Source organism: Corythoichthys intestinalis, chromosome 4 (genome assembly GCF_030265065.1).
Source record: "Corythoichthys intestinalis isolate RoL2023-P3 chromosome 4, ASM3026506v1, whole genome shotgun sequence".
Taxonomy (NCBI): Eukaryota; Metazoa; Chordata; class Actinopteri; order Syngnathiformes; family Syngnathidae; genus Corythoichthys; species Corythoichthys intestinalis.
Window position 1 is genome coordinate 31,883,299 of NC_080398.1, and position 26,694 is coordinate 31,909,992.

The 26,694-nt window shown below is 40.2% G+C and overlaps 1 protein-coding gene across 3 annotated transcripts in view; it reads right to left on the reverse strand.

Moving 5' to 3' along the window:
- Nucleotides 1-26,694, reverse strand: part of LOC130914652 (glucocorticoid-induced transcript 1 protein) — a 50,099-nt gene that overhangs the window by 7,798 nt on the left and 15,607 nt on the right. For 2 of the 3 annotated variants that reach the window (XM_057834055.1, XM_057834054.1), the window contains exons 3-7: nt 25,126-25,274; nt 8,751-8,840; nt 2,935-3,054; nt 1,589-1,714; nt 19-205 (exon numbers count right to left, since the gene is read on the reverse strand). In XM_057834055.1, the coding sequence (XP_057690038.1) occupies nt 19-205; nt 1,589-1,714; nt 2,935-3,054; nt 8,751-8,840; nt 25,126-25,274 (672 nt within the window). The remainder of the gene's footprint in view (nt 1-18; nt 206-1,588; nt 1,715-2,934; nt 3,055-8,750; nt 8,841-25,125; nt 25,275-26,694) is intronic. The other variant, XM_057834056.1, reaches the window with a different exon arrangement.

Genomic DNA, 26,694 nt, shown 5'->3' on the forward strand with positions numbered 1-26,694 from the left:
GGTGCGGAAGCGCTTTACCTTTGTCCACGTCATCGGCCGAGGACGAGGGGCTTCCGTCCGGGGAATGCAGGTGTTGGGGGCTGAGGAGGCGGGGGGATGGACTGGACTCACCGCTGGAGGGGGCCTGGGTGTCCGTGTCCCGTGTCTCCCCGATGTAGCGCTGTAGCGGGAAGGGGGCCCGACGGCCGTCTGCCGCATCTGTCGCCTGACGCCAAGGGAAAATAAAAATTCAAAAGAAGTACTACATATTTGCTTTACTTGTTTCAGATTGTTGTTAAACAATCCAAAAAAGGGATATTTTAAAGGGGGGAATAATGATTTTGGGGGGGAAAAAAAAGGTATGATAATTAATTTTTTTAGTATTAGCAGTTTTCTGAAATATCCCATCTAAATCTTTTCCCAGTGAGTTATTTTTCCAAGACTTTCTAAGAATGGATGACTCTATTATGATTATACAATTTATATAATTTTTCCCTTGAATATTTTTCCCATTTTTTTTGTTTTAAATGAAAAAACATGTAAAATACAATAAAGTTGTGTTCGCCCCCCCCCCCCAAAAAAGGCATTTCTCCAGAGGTATTTGTCCAGTTTACAACAAATTAATAGTTTTTAAAGAATAGTTATGTCGAAAATAGTTCTTAACATTCTGTCAAGACGAATAAGATGTTTAAAAAAAAAAAATTCTTTACCAAAGAATTTTTCCACATGTATTTTTTTTGGGTTTGTTTTGAATGTTGAACAAAACAACAGTCATTCCCCAACCAAAACCATTCACCAAACAAAATAATCATCGATGATTAGTGTATGACTAATTGTCATGTATATGTACATTAGGGTTGGCAACCTCTGGATACCTCCTGATACGATCGATTTACATTACAAGGCTCACGATAGAACAATTATCGATACAAACAGAAAAACAAGCTCTTTACATCCTTCTGCTGCAAAATGGAATGAGTTTATCACTAGGAGAGAATGAACATTCGTTCATTCGCTGCCAAACCTCCCACTTCAAACAGATTGGATGCCTATGGCAGTCAGTGACAGCCAATAAATTCATTTTGGGACACTTCATGTCATTTCCTGTTGATTTTCGGTCACTTCCTTTTCCTTTTGCGGCATTTGCCGGTCATCTCCTGTTGATTTTGGTGCTTTTACAGGTCACTTCCTGATGATTTTGAGTGACTGAAAAGGAAGTGATGCAAGAATGTTCCCAAATGACTATGTAGTGACTCCAAATCAACAGGAACTAACCTCTAAATGAATAGGAAGTGACCTGTAAATACTCACAAAAGACTGGCTGTGAATGCTTTGGTTTCTGTGCCATTGATGGCACTAGATTTCCAATCCAGTCACAATGAATTGGATGTCTAGCAGCCAGTGAGCTAACGTATTCTAATTGAAGATTTTGGTAGCAATCTGTTGGTTCCTTTTTATTTTTTTATATAGTAACACCTTTTTAAAAATGATATATCGTTTCTTGGTGGGACCATATCGATAACCTTTTGGGCTACAAAGTATCGCGATATATCACCTTTTCAATATATTGCCACACCCCTAATGTAAATAGTACAAATAATAATAGTACGTGTAATGTGTGTTCCCAGTCGTGTCTGATGAAGACGTTTTCCAACTCGTGGTTGATGGCTTCCACGCTGCTGGGCACTCGGCAGATCAGCGACTTGGTGGACAACGAACAAGACGACCCCTTATGCTGGGGGAAAAAAAAAAAGTAAAACTATGAAACAGCGATATTTGAAAATGAGGCACTTCTTAAGTGTGACAATCATCATTTTACCTAAAATATTGAGGTATTTCTTGTTAAGATTACGACTTTGTGGTTTTATGCAATTTTTGAGTTTTTTACCTCCTAAACAATTTTTTTGCTCACATTACTTTTACATTCTTTCAAGTTAAAAATTATGATCATGTAACAACACTACATGATTTTAACTCGTTTCCATTCTGGACGAAATGTTTCGATTGTTCAAGTTTTTTTTTTAACTTCATTCTAGCAACTAATGAACCGTATTGGCCCGAATATAAGACTGTGTTTTTTTGCATTGAAATAAGACTGAAAAAGTGGGGGTCGTCTTTTATTCGCGGTCTGGACGTTATACCCATTCACGACGCTAGATGGTGCCAGATATCACTGAAGCGATGTTCTGTCATGACAGATCTCAGCTACTCTCAAGTTTAACAGTTTGCATTATTTTATTGCAATGTTTTTCCTTATTCAGATTTGTTTCAAGACTACAGTTACAGTTAAACCTCACTTTTATGGTTAATGTAGTTATTGCAATTTTGTTGTTTTATCACAACAGATTGGTTTATTTACATTTCAAAAACCAGAAGCCATTCATTTACGAATTTGATTGCACTTTAGTTTACATATTTAAATGTTCAAATATTAAGATTTGAATGAGGCAAAATAACATGCTTTTTCTCTCATTTATATTGTTCTAATAATTTTTTTTCAGATATACTGTAATTATTTTCTGTATAAAATTAATTTGGTGTTCAAAATGTATTTTTTCCAAACTTGAGTCTTGAAAAAGAGGGGGTCTTATAATCAGGGCCGTCTTATATTCGGGCCAATATGGTAATTGTCAAAATGGATTAGAGGTTTGGTGCTGTCGATGGCAGCCAATGAATTAAGAGGACTTGTCTGCTCCAAGCTGAGAAAGTAAAATTAATTTTTCTTCTTGTCTGGCTCCCCTGATAGGCCGCTGCATATGAATGAGGGCTATGTACCTCAGTGTGTTCATAATAATTTGGTTAAAAATGCTATTTTTGATCAATTAAATCTTTCTGTATAACATTTCTTCATGTAAATACCCCATATTAAGCGCGCACACTTGCAAATTTTATGAAATTTTGGCAGTGCAGCTTGTAGTCTTGTGCGCTTTATAGTGCGGAAATTTTTAAACGAACCTGTGACGGGCAGGTTGTGCCATGTTGTGCGTGCGGCATCCCGGCCGTAGCGTCTCGTTCTTTGCTCTGACGATTTCCCTGTTTGCTACGCTGGAGTTGCAGCCTCAGTTTCGCAATCTGCTGGAAGATGAACATGACGACACGAAGGGAAAAAAGAATCCAAAGTCAGACAGCACATGTAAGCAGAAGGAGGGGGGGGTTGTGAATAAACACATGGAGTAATATGTCAAATTAAAGGAAATGATGCGGGTTTTAAGAATATTTGTTGCGCTATCAATAATGACCTAACATGATGACATAAAGGCGAAAACAACAACGACAGGCTTTTATCCCCTCTCGGAACTGCTTGGCAAGCTCAAAAATCAGTATGAAATCATGTTATGTATCGTTTTACGTTTTACAAATCAAAGCTTCAAGGAGCCAGTCAATGAACAAGTACGTAGCAGCCTCAAACATACAAGAACGTATAATTTCTGATCATTTGACGCTGTAAACAGGTTTTAAAAAATGGCGGCACACCATATCATGTCACGCGTCAAATTAAATGTATTAATGCAAGGTAGATTTGCTGCAAACCCTCCCGGTCCAAACGCATTGGACATCTATCGCCGTCAATGGCAGTGAATTAAGAGTTAGCAAAATGACATGGAATTTCCTGCAACACCTGACGATGTCTCAGAACAAACATGTTGAAAATTAACCGAAAGCTCACAAAAACGTCAAACACCAAAAACAATCATTATTACTTTTAACCGGTGATAATGCATACCTGTCAAGTTGTATGGTTTCGGCGTAATTCGTACAAGTGAGCACTGATTTTTAAATGTGTACGCCGTACGTTCAAAATCTGTACGTTTTTCGTGCATTACGTTTTTTCTCCGTTCGGATTTTGTCACCGTTTCAGCAACAAAACAATGTGCATTACTATGCGTTACGTTGGTTGAATGACGCGAGTAAAGTCAGAGACACTGAGAGAGTAGAGTGTTGTGACGCTGTAGCGCAAACGCGATGCTAGGCTAGGTGGCGCCAATATTTCCTGACTGTAGCCGACAGCCTACAATCTATGCTTAGATATCACATGCATATAGAACTACATGCGAAATGACAGACTCAGCCGTGTTGGTAAACAGCCGCCATTTTAAAGCAGTAGACTTCTCTGAAAGGCTATGTTATAGTGAACCTTCCTAGCTAACCCAAGTAACTTTTTATCTAAAATACTCCTAAATCGGCAAAATCTTAACTTGAATCTATCTTTAAATGATGAAACAGTTTTAAAACTTTCACATGTCGAAAGTAGACAGAAGGGAACTAATACAAAAACGGGAGCATTTTAACTTTAACGGTTGATTCACAACTTAGGGAATGGTGTGGCTCAGTGGTGGAGTAGTTGTCCCCCAACCCAGTGGTTGCAGGTTCGATTCTCTACCCTGACGAACTCTCCTAAGTATCCTTAAGCAAGATACTGAACCCCGCATTGCTCCTGGTGCTGTGTCATCAGTAGGTAGATGGCAATGTAGTGTAAAGCGCTTTGAGTACCTTGAGAGGTAGAAAAGCACTATCGACCCTACTCACATGACGTCACAACTACGCCTCCGCGCCATATTGTCTGTCAGCTCGTCGGGTTTAAGCATTACTGGTACGTAAATTCCTCCTATTATGGCGTGTTTTTCTGCTCGTTAACATTAATAATCAAAATGGTGAAGGCGCGTGTGGCGGTTGGTTGCAATAACAGAGAAGATAGACGGAGAGACTTGAAGTTCTACCGTATTCCGAGAGACCCGGAGAGGAGAGCGAGATGGACTGCTGCAATTCGACGAGAAAACTGGGCTCCAAACGATTACCACAGATTGTCTAGTAGTCATTTTATATCTGGTAAGATGCATTTAATATATATTTAGAGGGTTTTGGGCTGACAACCACAATTAAGATCATTGCAAGGCTAATCGCCGACAACATACAGTTTCAAATTCAAGATGCTTATTTCTTCCAACATCATTATTTTTTGAATAATATTTAGCTGGTACCAAGTGAAAGAATATAAACAGGTGTGTCCAAACCTTTTGCAAAGGGGGCCAGATTTGGTGTAGTAAAAATGCGGGGGGCTACCTTGGCTGATTTACATAGAACAATATATTTAAACAAATTTTAGCAAGCCCTTCTGTGTGTCACATTTGATTTATAATTTTTTAAATTCATAATTTCAACAATCTCGTCTTTGTGGCGTTCTCTTTCGACACTCGGGCTCTTGCGAAATACTGCTGCTGTGAAATTAAACTAGCTTCAAGTTGCTATAATTTCTCGCTGCGTAGCTTCCCTGTAATGTTGTCGTACATGTCAGCGTGTCTTGTTTGGTAATATTGCGTCACATCGAACTCTTTGAAAACAGCGACTGTCTCTTTGCAAATGAGGCAGACACAGTTGTTGCGTGTTTTATTGAAGAAATAGTCCAATATCCACCTATCCTTGAAGCGTTGGCCATCGCAGTCAACTTTTTTTCATTGATTGTCGCCATTTTAGAAAATTGGAAGTAAAGGGTCACACGGGGTAATGTTGCTTAGAGTGCTGCTCTTAAAGTTTTTCAAACTTTCGTGAGAATAGGCTGATTTTGTGTGGACAAGATAGTTGTAGATATCAGGGTAGCAGATGTCAGGCAGAGAGGACGAAGACAGCGGGTCGAAAAATATCGATTTAGGCATCAAATTTGGATCTGGCGAATGGATAGACTGAAGCTTTTCCACATAACGCCTTTTATGCAACGCATCCAATGAGTTTACAGCGTCTGAAAGCACCGGGGCTTCCATGAATTGCACTATAAATTGCACGACAAATTGAAACCATTGAGAATACGGATAAACACTGACGGACAATACAGTGCCTTGCAAAAGTATTCGGCCCCCTTGAATCTTGCAACCTTTCGCCACATTTCAGCCTTCAAACAAAGATATGAAATTTAATTTTTTTGTCAAGAATCAACAACAAGTGGGACACAATCGTGAAGTGGAACAACATTTATTGGATAATTTAAACTTTTTTTAACGAATAAAAAACTGAAAAATGGGGCGTGCAATATTATTCGGCCCCTTTACTTTCAGTGCAGCAAACTCACTCCAGAAGTTCAGTGAGGATCTCTGAATGATCCAATGTTGTCCTAAATGACCGATGATGATAAATAGAATCCAACTGTGTGTAATCAAGTCTCCGTATAAATGCACCTGCTCTGTGATAGTCTCAGGGTTCTGTTTAAAGTGCAGAGAGCATTATGAAAACCAAGGAACACACCAGGCAGGTCCGAGATACTGTTGTGGAGAAGTTTAAAGCCGGATTTGGATACAAAAAGATTTCCCAAGCTTTAAACATCTCAAGGAGCACTGTGCAAGCCATCATATTGAAATGGAAGGAGCATCAGACCACTGCAAATCTACCAAGACCCGGCCGTCCTTCCAAACTTTCTTCTCAAACAAGGAGAAAACTGATCAGAGATGCAGCCAAGAGGCCCATGATCACTCTGGATGAACTGCAGAGATCTACAGCTGAGGTGGGAGAGTCTGTCCGTAGGACAACAATCAGTCGTACACTGCACAAATCTGGCCTTTATGGAAGAGTGGCAAGAAGAAAGGCATTTCTCAAAGATATCCATAAAAAGTCTCGTTTAAAGTTTGCCACAAGCCACCTGGGAGGCACACCAAACATGTGGAAGAAGGTGCTCTGGTCAGATGAAACCAAAATTGAACTTTTTGGCCACAATGCAAAACGATATGTTTGGCGTAAAAGCAACACAGCTCATCACCCTGAACACACCATCCCCACTGTCAAACATGGTGGTGGCAGCATCATGGTTTGGGCCTGCTTTTTCTTCAGCAGGGACAGGGAAGATGGTTAAAATTGACGGGAAGATGGATGCAGCCAAATACAGGAACATTCTGGAAGAAAACCTGTTGGTATCTGCACAAGACCTGAGACTGGGACGGAGATTTATCTTCCAACAGGACAATGATCCAAAACATAAAGCCAAATCTACAATGGAATGGTTCAAAAATAAACGTATCCAGGTGTTAGAATGGCCAAGTCAAAGTCCAGACCTGAATCCAATCAAGAATCTGTGGAAAGAGCTGAAGACTGCTGTTCACAAACACTCTCCATCCAACCTCACTGAGCTCGAGCTGTTTTGCAAGGAAGAATGGGCAAGAATGTCAGTCTCTCGATGTGCAAAACTGATAGAAACATACCCCAAGCGACTTGCAGCTGTAATTGGAGCAAAAGGTGGCGCTACAAAGTATTAACGCAAGGGGGACGAATAATATTGCACGCCCCACTTTTCAGTTTTTTATTTGTTAAAAAAGTTTAAATTATCCAATAAATTTTGTTCGACTTCACGATTGTGTCGCACTTGTGGTTGATTCTTGACAAAAAATTAATATTTTATATCTTTATGTTTGGCAACCAGTTCAGGGTGTCCCCTGCCTACTGCCCGTAGTTAGCTGGGATAGGCTCCAGCACCTCCGCGACCCTCGTGAGGAAAAAGCGGCAAGGAAAATGAATGAATGAATGAATGAATGTTTGAAGCCTGAAATGTGGCGAAAGGTTGCAAGGTTCAAGGGGGCCGAATACTTTTGCAAGGCACTGTATGGCTGCCGGATACAACGACACGTCATTCTGTGACGTTGGTGAGTAGGGTCTATACAAGTATAACACCATTAAATTACTTCTAAACATAGCAAAGGCTACCATTTTTATTTATTTATCTATTTTATGGAAAAAAAAAACATGAAACACCAGTTACTTTGCCAAGTAACTAATCACTCTTACATTCAGGTAACTGAGTTACTAACTCAATACCTTTTTGGGAGAAGTAATTTGTAACTGTAATTAATTACTTTTTAAAAGTAAGGTTAACACCACTGGTCATAAAGATGAAGTCTGCAGAATAAAAAGTGATGAAAGCGGAGATTTTATTCTGCCAATTTGTTGCTGAACACAATTTGCCCGCAACTATTGCTAATCACTCTCAGAATTAGCAAAAGAAATGTTCCCTGACTCAAAGATTGCATCGGTAAGTTAATTTTATCAATTGACCTTTTAAATTTATAATTGGACACACTAACGAACTACCTTCAAGTCAAACTGAATTGTGAGCTGAAGTGTCATGAAGTGCAGCCATCAAAATAAATGATGGAAATTACCTAAAGTGCTACGTATATAACAAAAGTCACTGTTAAATTTTAGTAATCATGATGTAGCTGAAGAAATTGTTCTTTGATTGCACCAGGTTATATGTTACAATATTACCAATAAATTCATATTATTTTAAAAATTGAGTTTTATTTTTGTTTCATATTGCACGATGTATACGACGTTGTAAGATTAATCACCAATTTGTAAGGGCATTCGTCACTATTTGTAAGATAGTCAACGGCCTTGGGTTGACAGGTATGATAATGTCAAAAATGTGTTGGTAGTAAACCATATCGAGTCGCATATCAAACTAACTGCAATTACATTTCCTTATTGCTTGAAATGATGTCACAACAACGGAAACATTTTTTTGTTTTGTTTTGTAAAAATGGCACTGAGCTCCAGTCTGCCAATGACGTCTGATGATGAACTGAGCAGGGCCAGGGAGGTCGTTTGTATCGGACCAAAACAGGATGGCCTTTATGAGCCTGAGAGACGCACTTGTGCTATGCAGACAAAAGGTGTGGTCTTCAGCGCTCGCCACCACAAAGACGCCTCTCTTTGCGAACACCCACACATGTGGTGGAACACACTTTGAATGCGGCGCACATTCGAGAAGCGCTCAAAATGGATGGCGTGCGTACCTCCTTGAGGTGGTCCGCGCTCCCCCACGATGCGGACCTCTGATGTGGGCCTCCTTGGTCGGAGCTCTCATCCATCCATACACCTGGAGTCTGAAAGATAGGGCTTTGATTATTTGGCGACCTTTGGCCGTGATTCGCTCATAAGCTCACCAAATTCAAATGGATTGGACATCTATTGCTGTTACTGATAGTAAAATATGATCAAGATGGTGACAGAACACTAGTGTTGTCTACACGAAACTCCTTAAATCACAAAATCGGTGTTGCAGTTCACTGACACGAGAAGACGGCAGCAGAGCACAACACGTTTCTAATTGAAGCTCCTCAACTCACATTGAAAAACTTTGCAGCTGATGCTGCAAGATGGAAATAAAAGAATTTTGGGGGGGAACCAGAAGACTTTTATTGGTCAAAATAAGTCTCCTAAACTCCCTCTAAGATAGTTTTTGGGGAATCAAAATGACATAAAATGGCAGCAAAGTACTTTCTTTGACTAAATGACGCTAAACTCACTTCTAAATAAATTTCTTGGGATCGAAGCACTATTTTTGTATAATTGAAGCCCCCAAAACTCACTTTCAAATCATTTATTGGCACCAAGAGGTCACACACAATTGGCAAAACAATATTTTTGTCGAAATCAAGGTCCTCAAATCACTTTCAAATAGTTTCATGACTCTAAAGCACGATTATTTTTGTTTTGAATGAAGTTTCTCAACAAACTTCAATATATTTTTGGGCCACCAGGGTGCCATAACATGGCATCGAAACACTATTTTGTCACTATGAAGTAGTGTTGCAACGATTAATTGCTAAACTCCAGTAATTCGATTCAAAAAAAGATTCAAATTAAATTCTACTGCTTCGAGTATTCGTTTAATTAAAGTGATGTAACGGTGTGTTTTGAAAGTGTTTGCCTTTAGTTTTATTGATTTGGGTGCATACACTGCTCTCTAGTGGCAACAGTGAATATGATATAACGCATTTCGCATGGCTGAATCCACCTACTCCCTGTTAAGACTACCATAAGCTAAGTTTTTGTATGAGCTAATGTTTTTATTGCATTCGTAATTCAGTTGTAAATATATTTAGCTGTTATTTGTGGGAACATGTGTTTGAAACATTTGTTGAGAGCATTGTAAAAAAAAAAAAATTAATAAATAAATAAAAACCATTAGCATTTTCTAGCAATTTTAGCGTTTGCTATCTAAGTTAGCCAATTGTTCTTTTGTTGTACTTCAATCCTCCTTTATATATTTTTAATATTGTTTGAGGCACAGCTCAGGTATTTAAATTTTTCATGTTCCTTATCCAATTACTCGATTATTGGAAGTTAACTATTAATCGATTAATACAACTACTACAACTATTATTTTAGTTGTCGATTAATCGACAAATAAAATAATCGATAGCTGCAGCCCTATTATGAAGTTCCTCAACTCACTTCCAACTTATTTGTTGGCACCAAAACAGTGTATTTGTCTACAGGAAGCTCCTCAAACAACTCCCAAATAGTTTCTCTGGACCAAAGTACTGTAGTACTTGTCGAACTGAAGTTCATCAACTCACTTCCAAATAGTTTCTTAGCACCAACCTGATGGCAGCAGAGCACTGCTTTAGCCTAAATGAAGCTCCTCAACTGACTTCCATTTAGTTTCCTGGCACCAAGACACCACAAGATAGGAGCAAAGCACTATTTTTTTCCAAATGAATCTAACTCAATCCAACATAACAGATTGGCAACAAAATAGAAGAACGTTACATTTGTTTAAAAAAAAAAAAAAAAAAGCTACTCAACTCACTTCAACATAGTTCCTAGGCACCAAGAAGCCATAAGAGATACTTTTTCTTTAAAAAAAAAAAAAAGAACCTTCTCATTTCTACATAGTTTCTTTTAGTTTTTTACTGGCATTTTACGTCAAATATGGAATACTGTTCTGAAATAACAGATTGGTCAACTACAAGTTAATGTTCAGGGGTCAAACTCGGGTTGCGCTGACGTGCAGACATTTCACGCGGGAATAAAATGCGCGCTGTTTGAGGGGTTTGTTTGCCGGGCTGCTTTTTGCATACATTTGCATAATTCCTCCATTTACTTGTGTGTGCTCGCAGATACGCCAGCAGACACACTGATGCCATTCATGCAGTTTTGTAAAAGGTTCAGCGATGTCGCTCAGCAGTTCCAAACTGCACCGGTGCTGAATGATGCCGCATCGGCAGCATTGACTGCGATAGACGTCCAATCCCCCCTTCTGTCGCCATCACTGGCAGCCAATGAGTTAAGCTGGAGCAGCATATGTGACGCCTGCTAGCCAGCCAGCGTACAGATAAAAACTTCCCGTAGCCGATCCCACCCAGAGAGCGGCACGCAGGCGACATCCTCAAGAATCCGAAAGCAGGAAATCAACAGCTCAGCTGCTTCCGTGGAATTCCGATTGTTTAGATTGCACGCCGGGGCACGCTTGCCGCTACGGTTTGTTGAAGGAGGCGGCTCACGTCGGAAAGTTAGTGACCCTAACAGTCATGTGATACGGGTCGAAAACAAAACGTTTGTGTGTGTGGGGTCTCATTTAAAGCTGCAACCGTGTGCCGTTCAGTCATCCTTCTGCTCTGAATTTAAAGAAGTTCATCACGGGTAACTCCATTTAGTCCGAGAGTTACAGTACCGTATTTTTCGGACTCTAAGTCGCAGTTTTTTTTTTTCATCGTTTAGCTGGGGGTGCGTTTTATACTCTGGAGCGACTTATGTGCGATTATTTACGGTCGGGTCGGGCTGACTTCTCTCTCGCTAACTTTTTTTTGAATAAATATCTATTCATATATTTATACTAAAACGATGTATGGATGCTAAATCAAATAAATAATTTGGATAAAACAGAGAAGGCGCTGTGCATGCCTTTCAATCTTCCCCTCCCGCCTGGCGCCCTCCGCGAGCATCCTGGTATTTCCTTTTCGATATGGAGCAGCTATTGGAGTGAAAAACAATCTAAAGACAGAGGAACTGAAAAGCAAACAACTGCAGTAGGAGTGGGGTATGGAAAGGATTCAAATTGGTTCTTGAAGATGCTGTATATAGAAACCTGTGTCGGCTTCGCTGAATGTAAACGAATGTGGCGCATTGGTCTCATACGAGAAATATATTTAACTAAACTTTTCCAGCGTTATTTTGTTGTGTAAATGCATTTATAATGATCATAAAAGTATGTTGACTATTTAAACATTCAGAAAACTTGCGTTTTTTTTTTCCTGCCAACTCGAGATTAAAATAAATGTCAAATCCACTATCCGCCTGTTAGAACAGATACACAAATATAAAAGATAAATGTTTATTGAATATCCATCTTACAGTCTTGTTCAACTGGGAGAATTCATTACAAAAGACAGGCTTTAATTTGTTATCATTACGCATATATGCACCGGCATTGTCACAAACGTAATCACACAAAACGCAACCACGCTTCGCATCCCCGCATTTCCTCCTTCTCCTGAGTCCTCACAAACAAAACATAACATTTCGGGGGAGTTTTTTTCGGGCTCGTGCCTAAAAATAAAACATAAAATTTCGGGTTTTTTCGGGTTGGGGCAAGCAAATCAAGTTAATTGATCTGGCTCGGGCCGGGTCGGCTTTAATACCCGCGGGCCGGTCGGGTCGGGCTGAATTTTTTAGGTCCGATCTAACTTATAGCGTCATGTAATGTTAGCATACCGTACACCTATTCAGCTTGTTGTTCTCTATTGTATTTTAAATTGCCTTTCAAGATGGCATGTCTGCTCTTGGTGATGGATTCTATCAAATAAATTTCCCCCAAAAAATGTGACTTATACTCCGGTGCGACTTATGTATGTTTTTTTCCTTTTCATTGCGCTTTTTTTTTTTTTTTTTTTTTTTTTAAACCTGTCCTGTTCAGCTGTTTTGACACAGCTAACAGTGTCTAATCTAAGTGCCCGGATTCTGAACAGTTTTAATGTTTCACATTGAGAGTCTGACATACTCCCATTGTGATCATTCAAAATACCTTTTTATTATGACAAAGCAGCGAACAGGAAGGGACAACAACAACAACAATAAGAAATACATTGAACATCTAAATTAGTTACTAATATGCTGGTGCTATCGTCAGCGAGATGTATTTCCGGTTTACACCATGTGGGGGCCTATTGGCCAGTGAAAGAGGAGAATGGGGGTGGGGGTGTCTATAAGACTATAAGCTAAGTGATTGAAAGGGGTAGAGTGTACACAAATCAGTTCTGTGATCTAGAACCCAGTAATTGTGTGAATCTCTTATGAGTGTAAGCCCGTTGGCGACCAACCCTACGCCGCCGCATCGCCAATCCCGGCACCGGAACCCCCAACCCGAGCATGCCCTACCACATCCAGCAGCACGCAAGCCCCACCGGGCGCGCGACAGCCACGCAGACTGGCGGAGAAACCGCGCGGGCGCCAACCCAGGGCCACGGCCCCCACCCAGCCAGCCCGGGGAGGGAGGGCGGGCCATGCGCAGCCCATCCCTCCTCCCGCCGCCCAGCAAAGGAGCCACCGTCCACCCCCCGGGACCCAGGGTGGTCCCCCGGGCCACCCGCATGCCCATCAACCGGCCTTCAGGGATGGCGCATTTTTTGGTTGGTGCGACTTATACTCAGGTGCCACTTAAAAGTCCAAAAAATACGGTACGTAGTATTCACACTCATATTTGGTTCAAATGCACTTTTGCAGCTAAAATGTTAGGTTTTGAGTCGGCAACCTTTAACACTCAAAGAAGACATTTGAAATGTTCATACAGTTTAGCAAACGCATATACTTATATATATATATATATATATATTGTGTGGTTCATATTTGACTTAACTTTTAGTAAGCAGAAGAACTTTTTACACACTTTGATTCACAGGACACTCAAGTCATGAATTCAACAACGATGTAAAGTCACGATTGCCACTCGGAAGGTGTGCCCGCAAGTCTTTGTCCCTGTGAATGGCGGCAAGAGCACCGTTTCACCAAGCCTCCGCTTGACAAAAACACTTTTCTAACCAACTAAAGACTTGTTACTAACCGTTTTGATGTTTTTTGGTGCTGATTTAATGGGCCAAACACTCATTGCTTTATGTTCGTGCTCGTACCAGCATGCTTGCCGTGCACGAGCTGCAGTTACGCTTCAGTTAGCAGTTGAGATTTAAAAAGTGGCCAAAAAACTTTTCTAACCCACTAAAGACTTGCTACTAACCATTTTGATGTTTTTGGTGCTGATTTGATGGGCCAAATGGTCGTTGCTTTATGTTCTTGCTCGTACAAGCTGCAGTTACGCTTTAGTTAGCGGTTGAGATTAAAAAAGTGACAAAGTCCGTAGTCCCATTAAATCTCGCAAATGCCGTAATAACTTTTAATCAAACATTAATTTATTCAATATGAAACTGAGCCCCATCAAAGGGTTCAAAGAGCCGCGGGTTGGCCTAGAGTGACAGTTAAACACATGATTTCTATCTTCTGAACTGATTAGTTTACTTCCCACAAAAACAATCGGTTAATAGTCACCTATCATAATCCTTTGTGGCTGTTCTAATATCAAATGTGAACATGTATAACTAAAACTTAAAAGACTTGTAGGTTCTAATAAGCCACAATTGTTCTATTCTATTGAAATATATTATGAGAAACACATATATTATTGCCATTGATTTAAAAATCTATAATATTTAGTACATGTTTTGACCTACGGAAGGTGCCATGTTTTACACGCGCAATGTACGCTGGGTGTGATGACGCCGTTGTCCTGGACTGGGAGAATAGCTGTGCTAGCTAGCAAGCCAAGCTAGTATGACGACTGGCATGATTTTGTCACATTCTGCCGCTGGTCGGATTGATTTGTCACAGAGGTGTGGGATGACTTCCCAACGTCATACCGGCATCCAAATCCAGCTAATCAGCAGTGTCCTTTAAACCGAATTGACTTGCTGCCATTTAACAGTTTGTATATCACTTCATTGTTAGTTGCATCATTGCCTTGTTTTTTTTTCGTTTGTCTGCCTCTCGCCACGGGTTTCCCTCTGAGTTTTTTTTGTATTTTTTTTTTAAGCCCACCTTACCGTCACAGACCCTTTTTGAGTCTCCCTTTTCACGATCACGTGTTTTTTGTGTGTTCAATAAACCTTTCCACGCAATCCCTATGTTATTATTGTCTGCCTGCTGTCTGAAGTGAGCCGCGTTTTTTTTTTTTTAATTCCGTGGTGAAGTCAGCCGCACTTTCTTTTCAGTTGCATTTCCCTTTCAGGTTTTGCCGCACAGACAGACAGCGCATGTGGGTGGCAATTGTTTCATAAGAAAAATCAGGACTCTTTTAACGGCACGCCGAAATTATAGTCCTGTGGTCTACGAGCTCGTCTGTCGCACGGGAAAAGCAGGTTCGAATCCCGCTGGAGACCTTCATTTAATTGCTTTTGCTGCTCGTTTTGTGGAATATCGACAGAGCTGTCCTTCTCATTACTTTTCCGCTCGGGTTCAAATTGGAAGGGCAGAACTGACGACATGTTTATGTAGCTAACGAGTGACACTGTGTAAGTACGGCAGCGTTGCCCAGTGACGTCACCGCCCAAAGTGCATTGCGTTGTCAACAACAATGGCAACCTACTACTTCAACTAATCTTTATAAAAATGAAAACATTAAGATGGGGTTGAATATCGAATTATTATAACTCATACTCACATGCATCTTTTAAGAACCAAGTCTTTCCCTTCAATGTGTTCCCTTCCAGGTGTATTAATTAATTAACAGGTGTGAACACCGTGAACTCACTGGTTGCCATAGACGGCAACAGAAGAACAATCCATTTTGGACGGAGTAGTGTTCAAGCACCACACTTTAATCGAAAAAGGGAAAAAAACTGTTTGATGAGTCGGCCTTTGTGCTATGCTTTCCTGAGGTTCATAGAGATGTTGTGTGTTAGGCCTCCAGGCCATTAGCATGTCTATGAGCACACAAAGGGAAGGCGTTCCACGGGGCGACGAGGGCCAGGTGGCGAGCAGAGGGATTTGTCCTCACCCTCGGGACAGGTGCAAACCACCCGCATAGTGGGGAAAAAAAAACAAAACAAAAATGAAACCAAGGTCCTTTTGTGCAACGCTAACGGGAAGTGGTCGTTGCTCAATCGTTGACGGGAAGTTTTTTCACTTATTTGCTCAAGGTATGTCGAGTGGCTCACTCTTTCTACCATGAGTTCACATTTCAGCAAATGTGCGGACTGGAGCTTCACTCAGCGTTCGCATTGTTTAGATAATCGCCTAGCAAGTCACAATAACATACACTGACACAACAGTAAAAACTGGAGCGGCGCCATCTAAGCTATTTTGACAGGCAATGAATGATTATGTTTCAGTGTCATTGACAGTGATGTTTTGATGTTTTCGTCAACGATGACGATAACGAAAACATTTCGTTGACGATTTTTTTTTTTTAATGAACGTGTCTTGGGAGGCAAAAACATAAGGAGATTAATGCCAGTTTTCATCTGACGAGACGAGAACGAGGCGAAAATGCACCATACTTTCCGTCACAATGTGTGACATTTTTTATTGTATGTATAGTTAGCCCGCATTGTAGCAGGGTTTGGGTTGATCACTCATGTGACGTGCTGCCCCCCCCTAAAAAACACACACACTCACTGGTGTCACATTTATGCCATCCATCCATTTTCTCCCGCTTAACAAAAAACGGGATGCATCCCCCATAGATGGCAGTGTTGCCTTCGAGGACCTATAGACCCTACTCACGTGACGTCACAGCTACGCCATGTTGTCCGTATACTCGTCATGTTAATGCATTAGCGTTTCGTAAATTCCTCCTATTATGGCGTGTTTTTCTGCTCGTTAACATTAATAATCAAAATGGTGAAGTCGTGTGTGGCGGTCGGTTGCAAAAACAGAGAAGATAGACTGAGAGACTTGAAGTTTTACCGTATTCCGAGAGACCCGGAGAGGAGAGTGAGATTGACTGCTGCAGTTCGACGAGAAAACTGGGCTCCAAACGATTACCACGGATTGTCTAGTAGTCATTTTATATCTGGTAAGATGCATTTAATATATATTTAGAGGGTTTTGGGCTGACAACCACAATTAAGATTATTGCTAGGCTAATCGCCGACAACATACACTCAGACGTTGTGAATGAACTACCTGAAAATATATAATTATAAGGGGATAATCAGATAGTTGTCATACAATTAATTTACAATTTCACTATTGAGGTCAAAAGCCAAAAAATAAATTCAACTAGGGACAATCTGGAGTACTGCTATCGCACTTCATATTTATTACATATTATATATGTATATAGTGAGAGTGCTATCGCTAAACCATATAAACATTAAAAGCCCTAGCTCCATTGACAAATGACATGAAATACATTAGACTTGACAGTGGATGTTAGCAAGAACAAAAGATTTTGAATTGAAAATTTCGTAACTCACCTTCCCAAGCACACGATAGATTCCTGCTGAACCAGCAACGAAGTATTTATAAGCCTCCAAGCTCTTAAAGTTTTTCAAATTTTCGTGAGAATAGGGTGATTTTGTGTGGACAAGATAGTTGTAAATATCAGGGTAGCTAGCAGATGTCAGGCAAAGACGGCGAAGACAGCGGGTCGAAAAACATCGATTTAGGCATCAAATATGGATCTGGCGAATGGATAAACTGAAGCTTTTCCACATAACGCCTTTTATGCAACGCATCCAATGAGTTTACAGCGTCCGATAACACCGGGGCTTCCATGAATTGCTCTATAACTTGCACGACTAATTGAAAACAATGAGAATAAGTCTAAAAAATACGGACAATATGGCGGCCGGATACAGCGACACGTCATTTTGTGACGTAGGTGAGTAGGGTCTATAGTGCCTGTGGCGTAACAACGGGAATGTAACTGGCTTGTTTACAATAATTGGCTAGTTACGCCCAATGTACTAATTCAGGTTACTTAAACTTTTAGTACAATAACTTTCTGAGCGATAACCACGCATGTGGTGACCAGGACATTCAGACTAGGGATGCAGCTAACGATTAATTTTAGTAATCGATTAATATAGATCTGAAATGATTACTCGAGTAACTTGAGTTTAATAATTGATCGAGAATTTTTTTTCGCCTCGAGGAATCGTTTAATTTTTTTCCAGCTCTAAGCATCACGTTTTGCCCGGACTACTTTAAATGCGGCACAACGCACTGACGTTACATACGTAGCAGAAGAAAACAGCGGCGGCGGATATATTTTATTTCAGCCATGCATGGATATAGAGAACGACAAAGAAGCAGACAAAAGCCAGGAGAAATCCACACAGAAAAGGCAGAAAATATCAAAAGTGTGGGAGCAAGCTGGAAACCAAGGCGAACACTGACAGTGCTTGCATAACACTACCCCCGCCCGGCCCAGGCTACCCTGCCGACGCTTCCACACCCCCGGCTGGACCCCGTGACTGATGACCGCCCCTGAAACCAGGGCCGGGCGCCACCACGCAACCCACCCGCCTAGCTCCCGCTCCACCGAAGGCATCACGTTTCCTCTAAGAGTGATACTGTGGGACGAGGTAAAACTAAGTTAACGTAGCGCTAATAAATAAGATTAAGGTTAGTGTACCTTGCTAACGTAACGTTAGCCCTGTGGAGGGCTAGGTTTCTATTAATTATGACTACTGTCGATGCGTGGCTAACGTGTCTTTCTCACAAACGTTATTTCATTTGTAAAACCACAACGCTGTAGAGTGATGAGGGTGTAAAATAAAAACATAATAAAGCTAACTGTTAATTTAAGTTCGGTAGTCATTGATGAATAAAACGCCAAGTAGCATTAGTGCCTAATGTGCTCCAATACAGCAGGTAACATACAGGTCCATCTCAAAAAATCAGCATATTGTGATAAAGTTCATTATTTTCTGTAATGTACTGTACTGATTAACATTAGACTTTCATATATTTTATATTCATTACACACAACTGAAGTAATTCAAGCCTTTTATTGTTTTAATATTGATGATTTTGATTTTTTAAAAAAAGTCAAGAAAAACCAAAAATCCCTATCTCGAAAAAATTGCATATAATGAAAAGGTACTCTAAAGAAGCTACTAACCTAATCATCTGAATCAACGAATTAACTCAAAACGCCTGCGAAAGATTCCTGAGGGTTTTAAAAACTCCCAGCCTGGTTCATTACTAAGGACCGCAAGACTGCCGACGTGACTGCTGTCCAGTAGGCCATCATTGAAAACCTCAAGCAAGAGGCTAAGACACAGAAAGAAATTTCTGAGCGAAAAGGCTGTTCCCAGAGTGCTGTATCAAGGCACCTCAGTGGGAAGTCTGGGAAGGAAAAAGTGTGGCAGGAAATGCTGCACAACCAGAAGAGGTGACCGCACCCTGAGAAAGATTGTGGAGAAGGGCCGACTCCAGACCTTGGGGGACCTGCAGAAACAGTGGACTGAGTCTGGAGTAGAAACATCCAGAGCCACCGTGCACAGACGTGTGCTGGAAATGGGCTACAGGTGCCGCATTCCCCAGGTCAAGCCACTTTTGAGTGCCTGACCTGGGCCACAGAGAAGCAGCAATGGACTATTGCTCAGTGGTGCGAAGTACTTTTTTTAGATGAAAGCAAATTTTGCATATCATTTGGAAATCAAGGTGCCAGAGTTTGGAGGAAGACTGGGGAGAAGGAAATGACAAAATGCCTGAAGTCCAGTGTCAAGTACCCACAGTCAGTGATGGTCTGGGGTGCCATGTCAGCTGCTGGTGTTGGTCTACTGTTTTTTTATCAAGGGCAGGGTCAATGCAGCTAGCTATCAGGAGATTTTGAAACACTTCATGCTTCCATCTGCTGAAAAGCTTTATGGAGATGAAGATTTAATTTTTCAGCACGACCTGGCACTAGCTCACAGTGCCAAAACCATTGGTAAATGGTTTACTGACCATGGCATTACTGTGCTCAATTGGCCTGCCAACTCTCCTGACCTGAACCCCATACAGAATCTGTAGGATATTGTGAAGAGGAAGTTGAGAGCCACCAGACCCAACACTGTGGATGAGCTTAAGGCCGCTATCGAAGCATCCTGGGCCTCCATAACACCTCAGCAGTGCCACAGGCTGATTGCCTCCATGCCACGCGCATTGAAGCAGTCATTTCTGCAGGTTTGTATTGGTCGGATGAAATATGCTATATTTTTGAGATAGGGATTTTTGTTTTTTCTTGACTTTTTTGCCAAAATCATCAATATTAAAACAATAAAAGGCTTGGACTACTTCAGTATTGTGTAATGAATCCAATATATATGAAAGTCTAATGTTATCAGTACATTACAGAAAATAATGAACTTAATTACAATATGATAATTTTTTAAGAAGGACCTGTACATTTATTTTGAAGACTGCAAAAACTCCTATCAGGACTTACAATTTAGACTTAAAGGCTTTCAAAAGAGCATTAAATGTGAATACAACATAATATTCCCGAGTGTTTCTTCAGTTCAAACTATGGAGAACTGTGATTTAAAAATAAATTAAAATATCTGATCTTAGCCTCAAACGGTATAAAAAAATAAATGATCTAAATAGAACAGAAGAACAATTGTCGAACTTGCATAGCAAAAGTCCGCTAGCTTAAATGCTATAAAATGGTCACGTTATCCTTTTTTTTTTTTTTAACAAGGCTCTTAAAAAAATCGTTCAAACGCATATTCAGATAAAAAAATCTGCTACATATAGCTATAAATCATAGACATCATTACTACCGACGTGTCACTTCGACATTCTTTGCGCGATGCCTTATCAGAGGGGGCCGGGCTTCATTTAGTAATAGCCTAAGACAGCACACGCTCATGTCGGATTTAAGCTTGGATTTATTTATGATTGGATTTAACTACGAAAGCTGTACCGCATACAAACAGGAATGATTGTCTCAGGAGTGATTTGTTCGAGGATTCATTGTAAATATTATGTTTTTCGTACCACGCATGCGTGATTGAAGCATTTATTCGCAAGAATTTTTTTCTTTGTTTACAAATGGAGGCGGCTAATTTTCGTACCTGACTAGCCTTAAATTTTACTTTTAACTAAGAATCGAGACTGTTTTACGTCCATACCTATAAAGAATTCAGGGATTTAAGCATTTATTCGCAAGAATTTTCCCCACAAAAACTCCTTTTACGCCAGGCAGCCGCTAGTCTCTTTCGCTAACATAGTAGCATTGTACTACGTCAATATACGTAAAATAAACGCTAACTGCACGGTTTCTTTGCTTTTAACCAAGAATCGAGACTGTTTTATTTCCATATCTATGAAGAATTCGGGGATTTAAGCATTTATTCACAAGAATTTTTGCCAGAAAAGCTCCTGTTACACCAGGCGGCCGCTAGCCTCATTCGCTAACAGTATACAGTGTATAATGATAATAAAGGGATATTCTATTCTATAATAAGTTGTGATTGCATATAGAATTTATTAATTGTCTTCTTACATATTATTTATAATTGATTCTGCATGTTTTCTGTAAGTATTAAGTTTCTGATGTTAAATTGAGTGATTTATTAGCTGTTGAAAACTTGCAGTAAATAAAAAAATAATAAGTTGCTATTTTGGTCAAAAACATATGTTAAATATTGCTATTGACCCTTAGAATATACGTGATTATCTCTGTATTTTGTGATTCTTGTGCCTCTAGTGTGATTTCTGAGACTTTTATAGCCATTTTAAGTTGTGTTATACTTATCTAAAAATAATTAATCTGGATTTTATAAGGGAATGACTTTCAATTTTTTGATGCCGCTGCTCATGGAGACTCATATAAGGCTAAGGTAGGTGCTTGTTTTGGTTTTAAGTCGGTAGCAGCTTTGGTTTTGTAAATATTTGAATTTGAAGTTTTTAAAACTAGGCCCCCTACGAATCGGCCCAGTTTCCCGTGTCATGGCAATAGGTTATGAAGTCTATGTATAAACTAAATTACGACTGCATGAACAAAAACTTACCTAATGTTGGCTTTAACAGGGAGCAGCTGGTTTCAGCCATGTTAAATGAGTTATGTCATATTCACTGCTGCCACTAGAGGGGCGTGTATCCACCCAAATCAATAAAACTAAAGGCAAACAGTTTAAAAACAAATCACTGCAACGCTACTTTAATAAAATGAATCCTCGAAGCAGAAAAAAATTTGAATTGAAGCTTTTTTCTAATCGAATTACTCGAGTTAATTGATTAATCGTTGCAGCACTAATTCAGAGATTCACTTTTGGTCAAAGAAAAAAAAAAAAAAAAAAGTCTGTTATACTGAAAACCAAATAATGTTGTCACTTTTTGGCTTAATATTCTCTGCATAATCACATAAAACGCATTCCCACCTAGTGAAAACTTTATACATCCTATTCACATCCGATTAAAAAAACACTCCATATCAGTAGATGCTACCAAAAAATTTAAAAAATATCTTGATCGGAAACTCCTTTGAAACACCTTTACACCAGGTATAAAACAATTCCGCACCTAAAATGAAACACACAGTTAGTGCAAAGATTCAATATTCCTAATTCTCATCATTTTAGATATCTGCAACTTAGAAGCTTTGTTAAGAGTATCATACCGCTTTTCCCAAATAAACCTCCTACAACAGTTTTAGATGATGTTATGTCTTTAGATCCGACAGAGAAAGGGGGAATTAAGCGCATTTTTAATCTAATTTCTCATTTGGTAGCTCCGTCCTTATCCAGACTCAAAGACCTGTGGGCACGGGATCTTCAAATACCAATCGGAGAGGGACTGTGGTCTAAGGTTTTGGGCAGGGTACATAATTCATCTATGTGCGCTCGTCATGCTCTGATTCAATTTAAGGTAGTACATCGGGTACACTATTCTAAAGTAAGATTGTCCAGAATCTTTTCAGAAATCAGCCCTTTGTGTGATAGGTGTAAGCTGGTGGATGCAACACTGATCCATATGTTTTGGTTATGTCCGAGCTTAGAAATATTTTGGAAGGGTATTTTTGAAGCCCTCTCCCTAGTGTTGGGGGTCGGAATCACTCCTGATCCTTTAATATCAATATTTGGAGTTTTACCGGAGGGTCTGCGGCTGCCTACTTGGGGGTGTAGGGTTATTGCATTTACCACCCTTCTGGCACGACGTTTGGTTCTTTTGAGGTGGCAGGAGGCTGCCCCACCCACAACATCGCATTGGATAAGGGATGTGCTGATGAACCTTAGGCTCGAGAAAATCAGATATATTGTTCGCGGTTCTGAAAAGAAATTTTACAGTACATGGGGACCTTTTCTTTCATTCTTTGATAACACCGCTACACAAGTACAGGAATGACATATGCACTGTTACTGTACATTGTTAATTTAGCTATGGGGGATGGGCAATAGTATGGTCGCTTTCCATGCTGCTCCTATTTGGACATTTGAACGTATTGCACTGTATTTTGATTCTGTAACTATTATGTATTGAGAGTGATGGCACGGAAGAACCTTCTATGGCTCTCTGGACATTTACGATTAGACTTGGACTTCATGGTTGGCTGTGTTTGATAACTTAGAGTGAAACATTACATTTTTTTTTTTTTTTTTTTAGGTTTGGGGAGGGGGGGTGTTCTGTATTTTTGTAAAACCAATAAAAAGAAATTTGAAAGAAAGGAAACTCCTTTGAAACACCTTTACACCAGGTACAGTGCCTTGCAAAAGTATTCGGCCCCCTTGAACCTTGCAACCTTTCACCACATTTCAGGCTTCAAACATAAAGATATAAAATTTTAATTTTTTGTCAAGAATCAACAACAAGTGGGACACAATTGTGAAGTGGAACAAAATTTATTGGATAATTTAAACTTTTTTAACAAATAAAAAACTGAAAAGCGGGGCGTGCAATATTATTCGGCCCCCTTGCGTTAATACTTTGTAGCGCCACCTTTTGCTCCAATTACAGCTGCAAGTCACTTGGGGTATGTTTCTATCAGTTTTGCACATCGAGGGACTGACATTCTTGCCCATTCTTCCTTGCAAAACAGCTCGAGCTCAGTGAGGTTGGATGGAGAGTGTTTGTGAACAGCAGTCTTCAGCTCTTTCCACAGATTCTCGATTGGATTCAGGTCTGGACTTTGACTTGGCCATTCCAACATCTGGATACATTTATTTTTGAACCATTCCATTCTAGATTTGGCTTTATGTTTTTGATCATTGTCCTGTTGGAAGATAAATCTCCGTCCCAGTCTCAGGTCTTGTGCAGATACCAACAGGTTTTCTTCCAGAATGTTCCTGTATTTGGCTGCATCCATCTTCCCTGTCCCTGCTGAAGAAAAGCAGGCCCAAACCATGATGCTGCCACCACCATGTTTGACAGTGGGGATGGTGTGTTCAGGGTGATGAGCTGTGTTGCTTTTACGCCAAACATATCGTTTTGCATTGTGGCCAAAAAGTTCAATTTTGGTTTCATCTGACCAGAGCACCTTCTTCCACATGTTTGGTGTGTCTCCCAGGTGGCTTGTGGCAAACTTTAAACGAGACTTTTTATGGATATCTTTGAGAAATGGCTTTCTTCTTGCCACTCTTCCATAACGGCCAGATTTGTGCAGTGTACGACTGATTGTTGTCCTATGGACAGACTCTCCCACCTCAGCTGTAGATCTCTGCAGTTCATCCAGAGTGATCATGGGCCTCTTGGCTGCATCTCTGATCAGTTTTCTCCTTGTTTGAGAAGAAAGTTTGGAAGGACGGCCGGGTCTTGGTAGATTTGCAGTGGTCTGATGCTCCTTCCATTTCAATATGATGGCTTGCACAGTGCTCCTTGAGATGTTTAAAGCTTGGGAAATCTTTTTGTATCCAAATCCGGCTTTAAACTTCTCCACAACAGTATCTCGGACCTGCCTGGTGTGTTCCTTGGTTTTCATAATGCTCTCTGCACTTTAAACAGAACCCTGAGACTATCACAGAGCAGGTGCATTTATACGGAGACTTGATTACACACAGTTGGATTCTATTTATCATCATCGGTCATTTAGGACAACATTGGATCATTCAGAGATCCTCACTGAACTTCTGGAGTGAGTTTGCTGCACTGAAAGTAAAGGGGCCGAATAATATTGCACGTCCCACTTTTCAGTTTTTTATTTGCTAAAAAAGTTTAAATTATCCAATAAATGTTGTTCCACTTCACGATTGTGTCCCACTTGTTGTTGATTCTTGACAAAAAAAATTAAATTTCATATCTTTATGTTTGAAGCCTGAAATGTGGCGAAAGGTTTCAAGATTCAAGGGGGCCGAATACTTTTGCAAGGCACTGTATAAAACAATTCCGCACCTAACATGAAACACGGACGCCGCTGGCATGAAGCATGTCCACAGTGAATGTAAGACACGGTGGTGTGCCTACCTGAGTGGACTTGTCTTTCATACAGGAGGGGTATTGCCCATGAGCATCTCGGGGCCACTGCCCGGTGAGGTAAGGCCCCGTAATGGCGTCCAGGGAAGACGTCCGCCGGATGGCGCTGGAGCTCCGCGTCTGCAACTTGGACCTATCGGCTACAAACAAACACAATGCAACTTTAAATAGTAGTTTATAGTCTTTAGTAAGCATTTGGTTTTGGCATCGCATCTAAACGACAAAGTTCAACGCCCAGTAAAACGGCGTTGTGCAACAGTGCTCGTACAAGCAAAAACAAACAAGAGAGCATATGAGCTCATAAACCCAACGCGCATTAATACTGCATGTGCACAAAAGAAGACATTAGCTCGACAACAAAAAGTGCATTAAGTGTAGACAATGTTCTACCCATTATGTTTATTACATGATCGTGGGATTATTGGATTTGTTTTCTATGAAATATTTGTCTAGTATCTTTTTTCCCCCCACACTATTTGTACTTTTCTTCTTAAAACTATTGTTTTTTCAGCTATTCATACCTGATAAAATATTTTGTCATAAATTTTGTCCTACTATACATGTACCTTTCCACTAACATTTATTTTACGCTAATTTGCTTTTTAAAGTACTACATTTGTGTCCAATATTTGTTCTAACCCAAATTTACCATTTTTGTATAATTAAGTCAAATGCAATTTTTTGGATATCGTCTAGAATATTTCAGTACTATCTTTATCATCTTTGGTGTTCTCTCGTATCATAGGCGGAGTGTGACTTTTAGGGGAGGGGGGCACAACATGTTGATGAAACGCAGTGTCAGCAATTAAATTAACTAAATTAACTTAACAAGAATATCTATAATAATGAGTTGAAAATGAGTGTTTATTTGTTTCCCATCATTCTTGAGGGGAATTCCAAATCAGACTGCTCAGGCTATACTTTTCGCCAAGATCATCCCTTGAATATGGTACGCTTATCGGTGTCCTGCCAATGTAGTTACCACAGCCAAAAATTGTATCCCCCGGACGGAGCCACTGCGTTGCACTGATTTCCGTGTTTTGGTGATGTACCGTAATTTTCGCACTATAAGGCGCACCTGACTATAAGCCGCCACCCACCAAATATGACACGGAAACGGCATTTGTTCATAGATAAGCCGCACTGCACTATAAGCCGCAGCTGTCCTCACTGTATTATGGGATATTTAGACCAAAAGATATCAACTGGTAGCACTTTATTTGACAATCGGCATCATACGACTGTCATAAGACCAAATGAACCACCATGAAGCTTTGAATCAATTGGCTGCAAAGCTTCATTGCTCAATAAGATTCATTTGGCCATTACTGCTCCCTTGGGGTAGACATTCAACCTCTACTGCCACCTGCTGTCAACCCAGTTGCTGTCCAACATGCCTCTTAGCTTGTATTGCAGTGCTCCAGATGAAAATAACAATCAAAATTCATGTTATGTGCTAATTATTCATAACTGTTACTGTTCCAGTTGTTTCATTTATTCCTAGTTATGCAATTTGGTGACACACTATTTGACAGTGGTGCCATAAAACTGTCATTACAC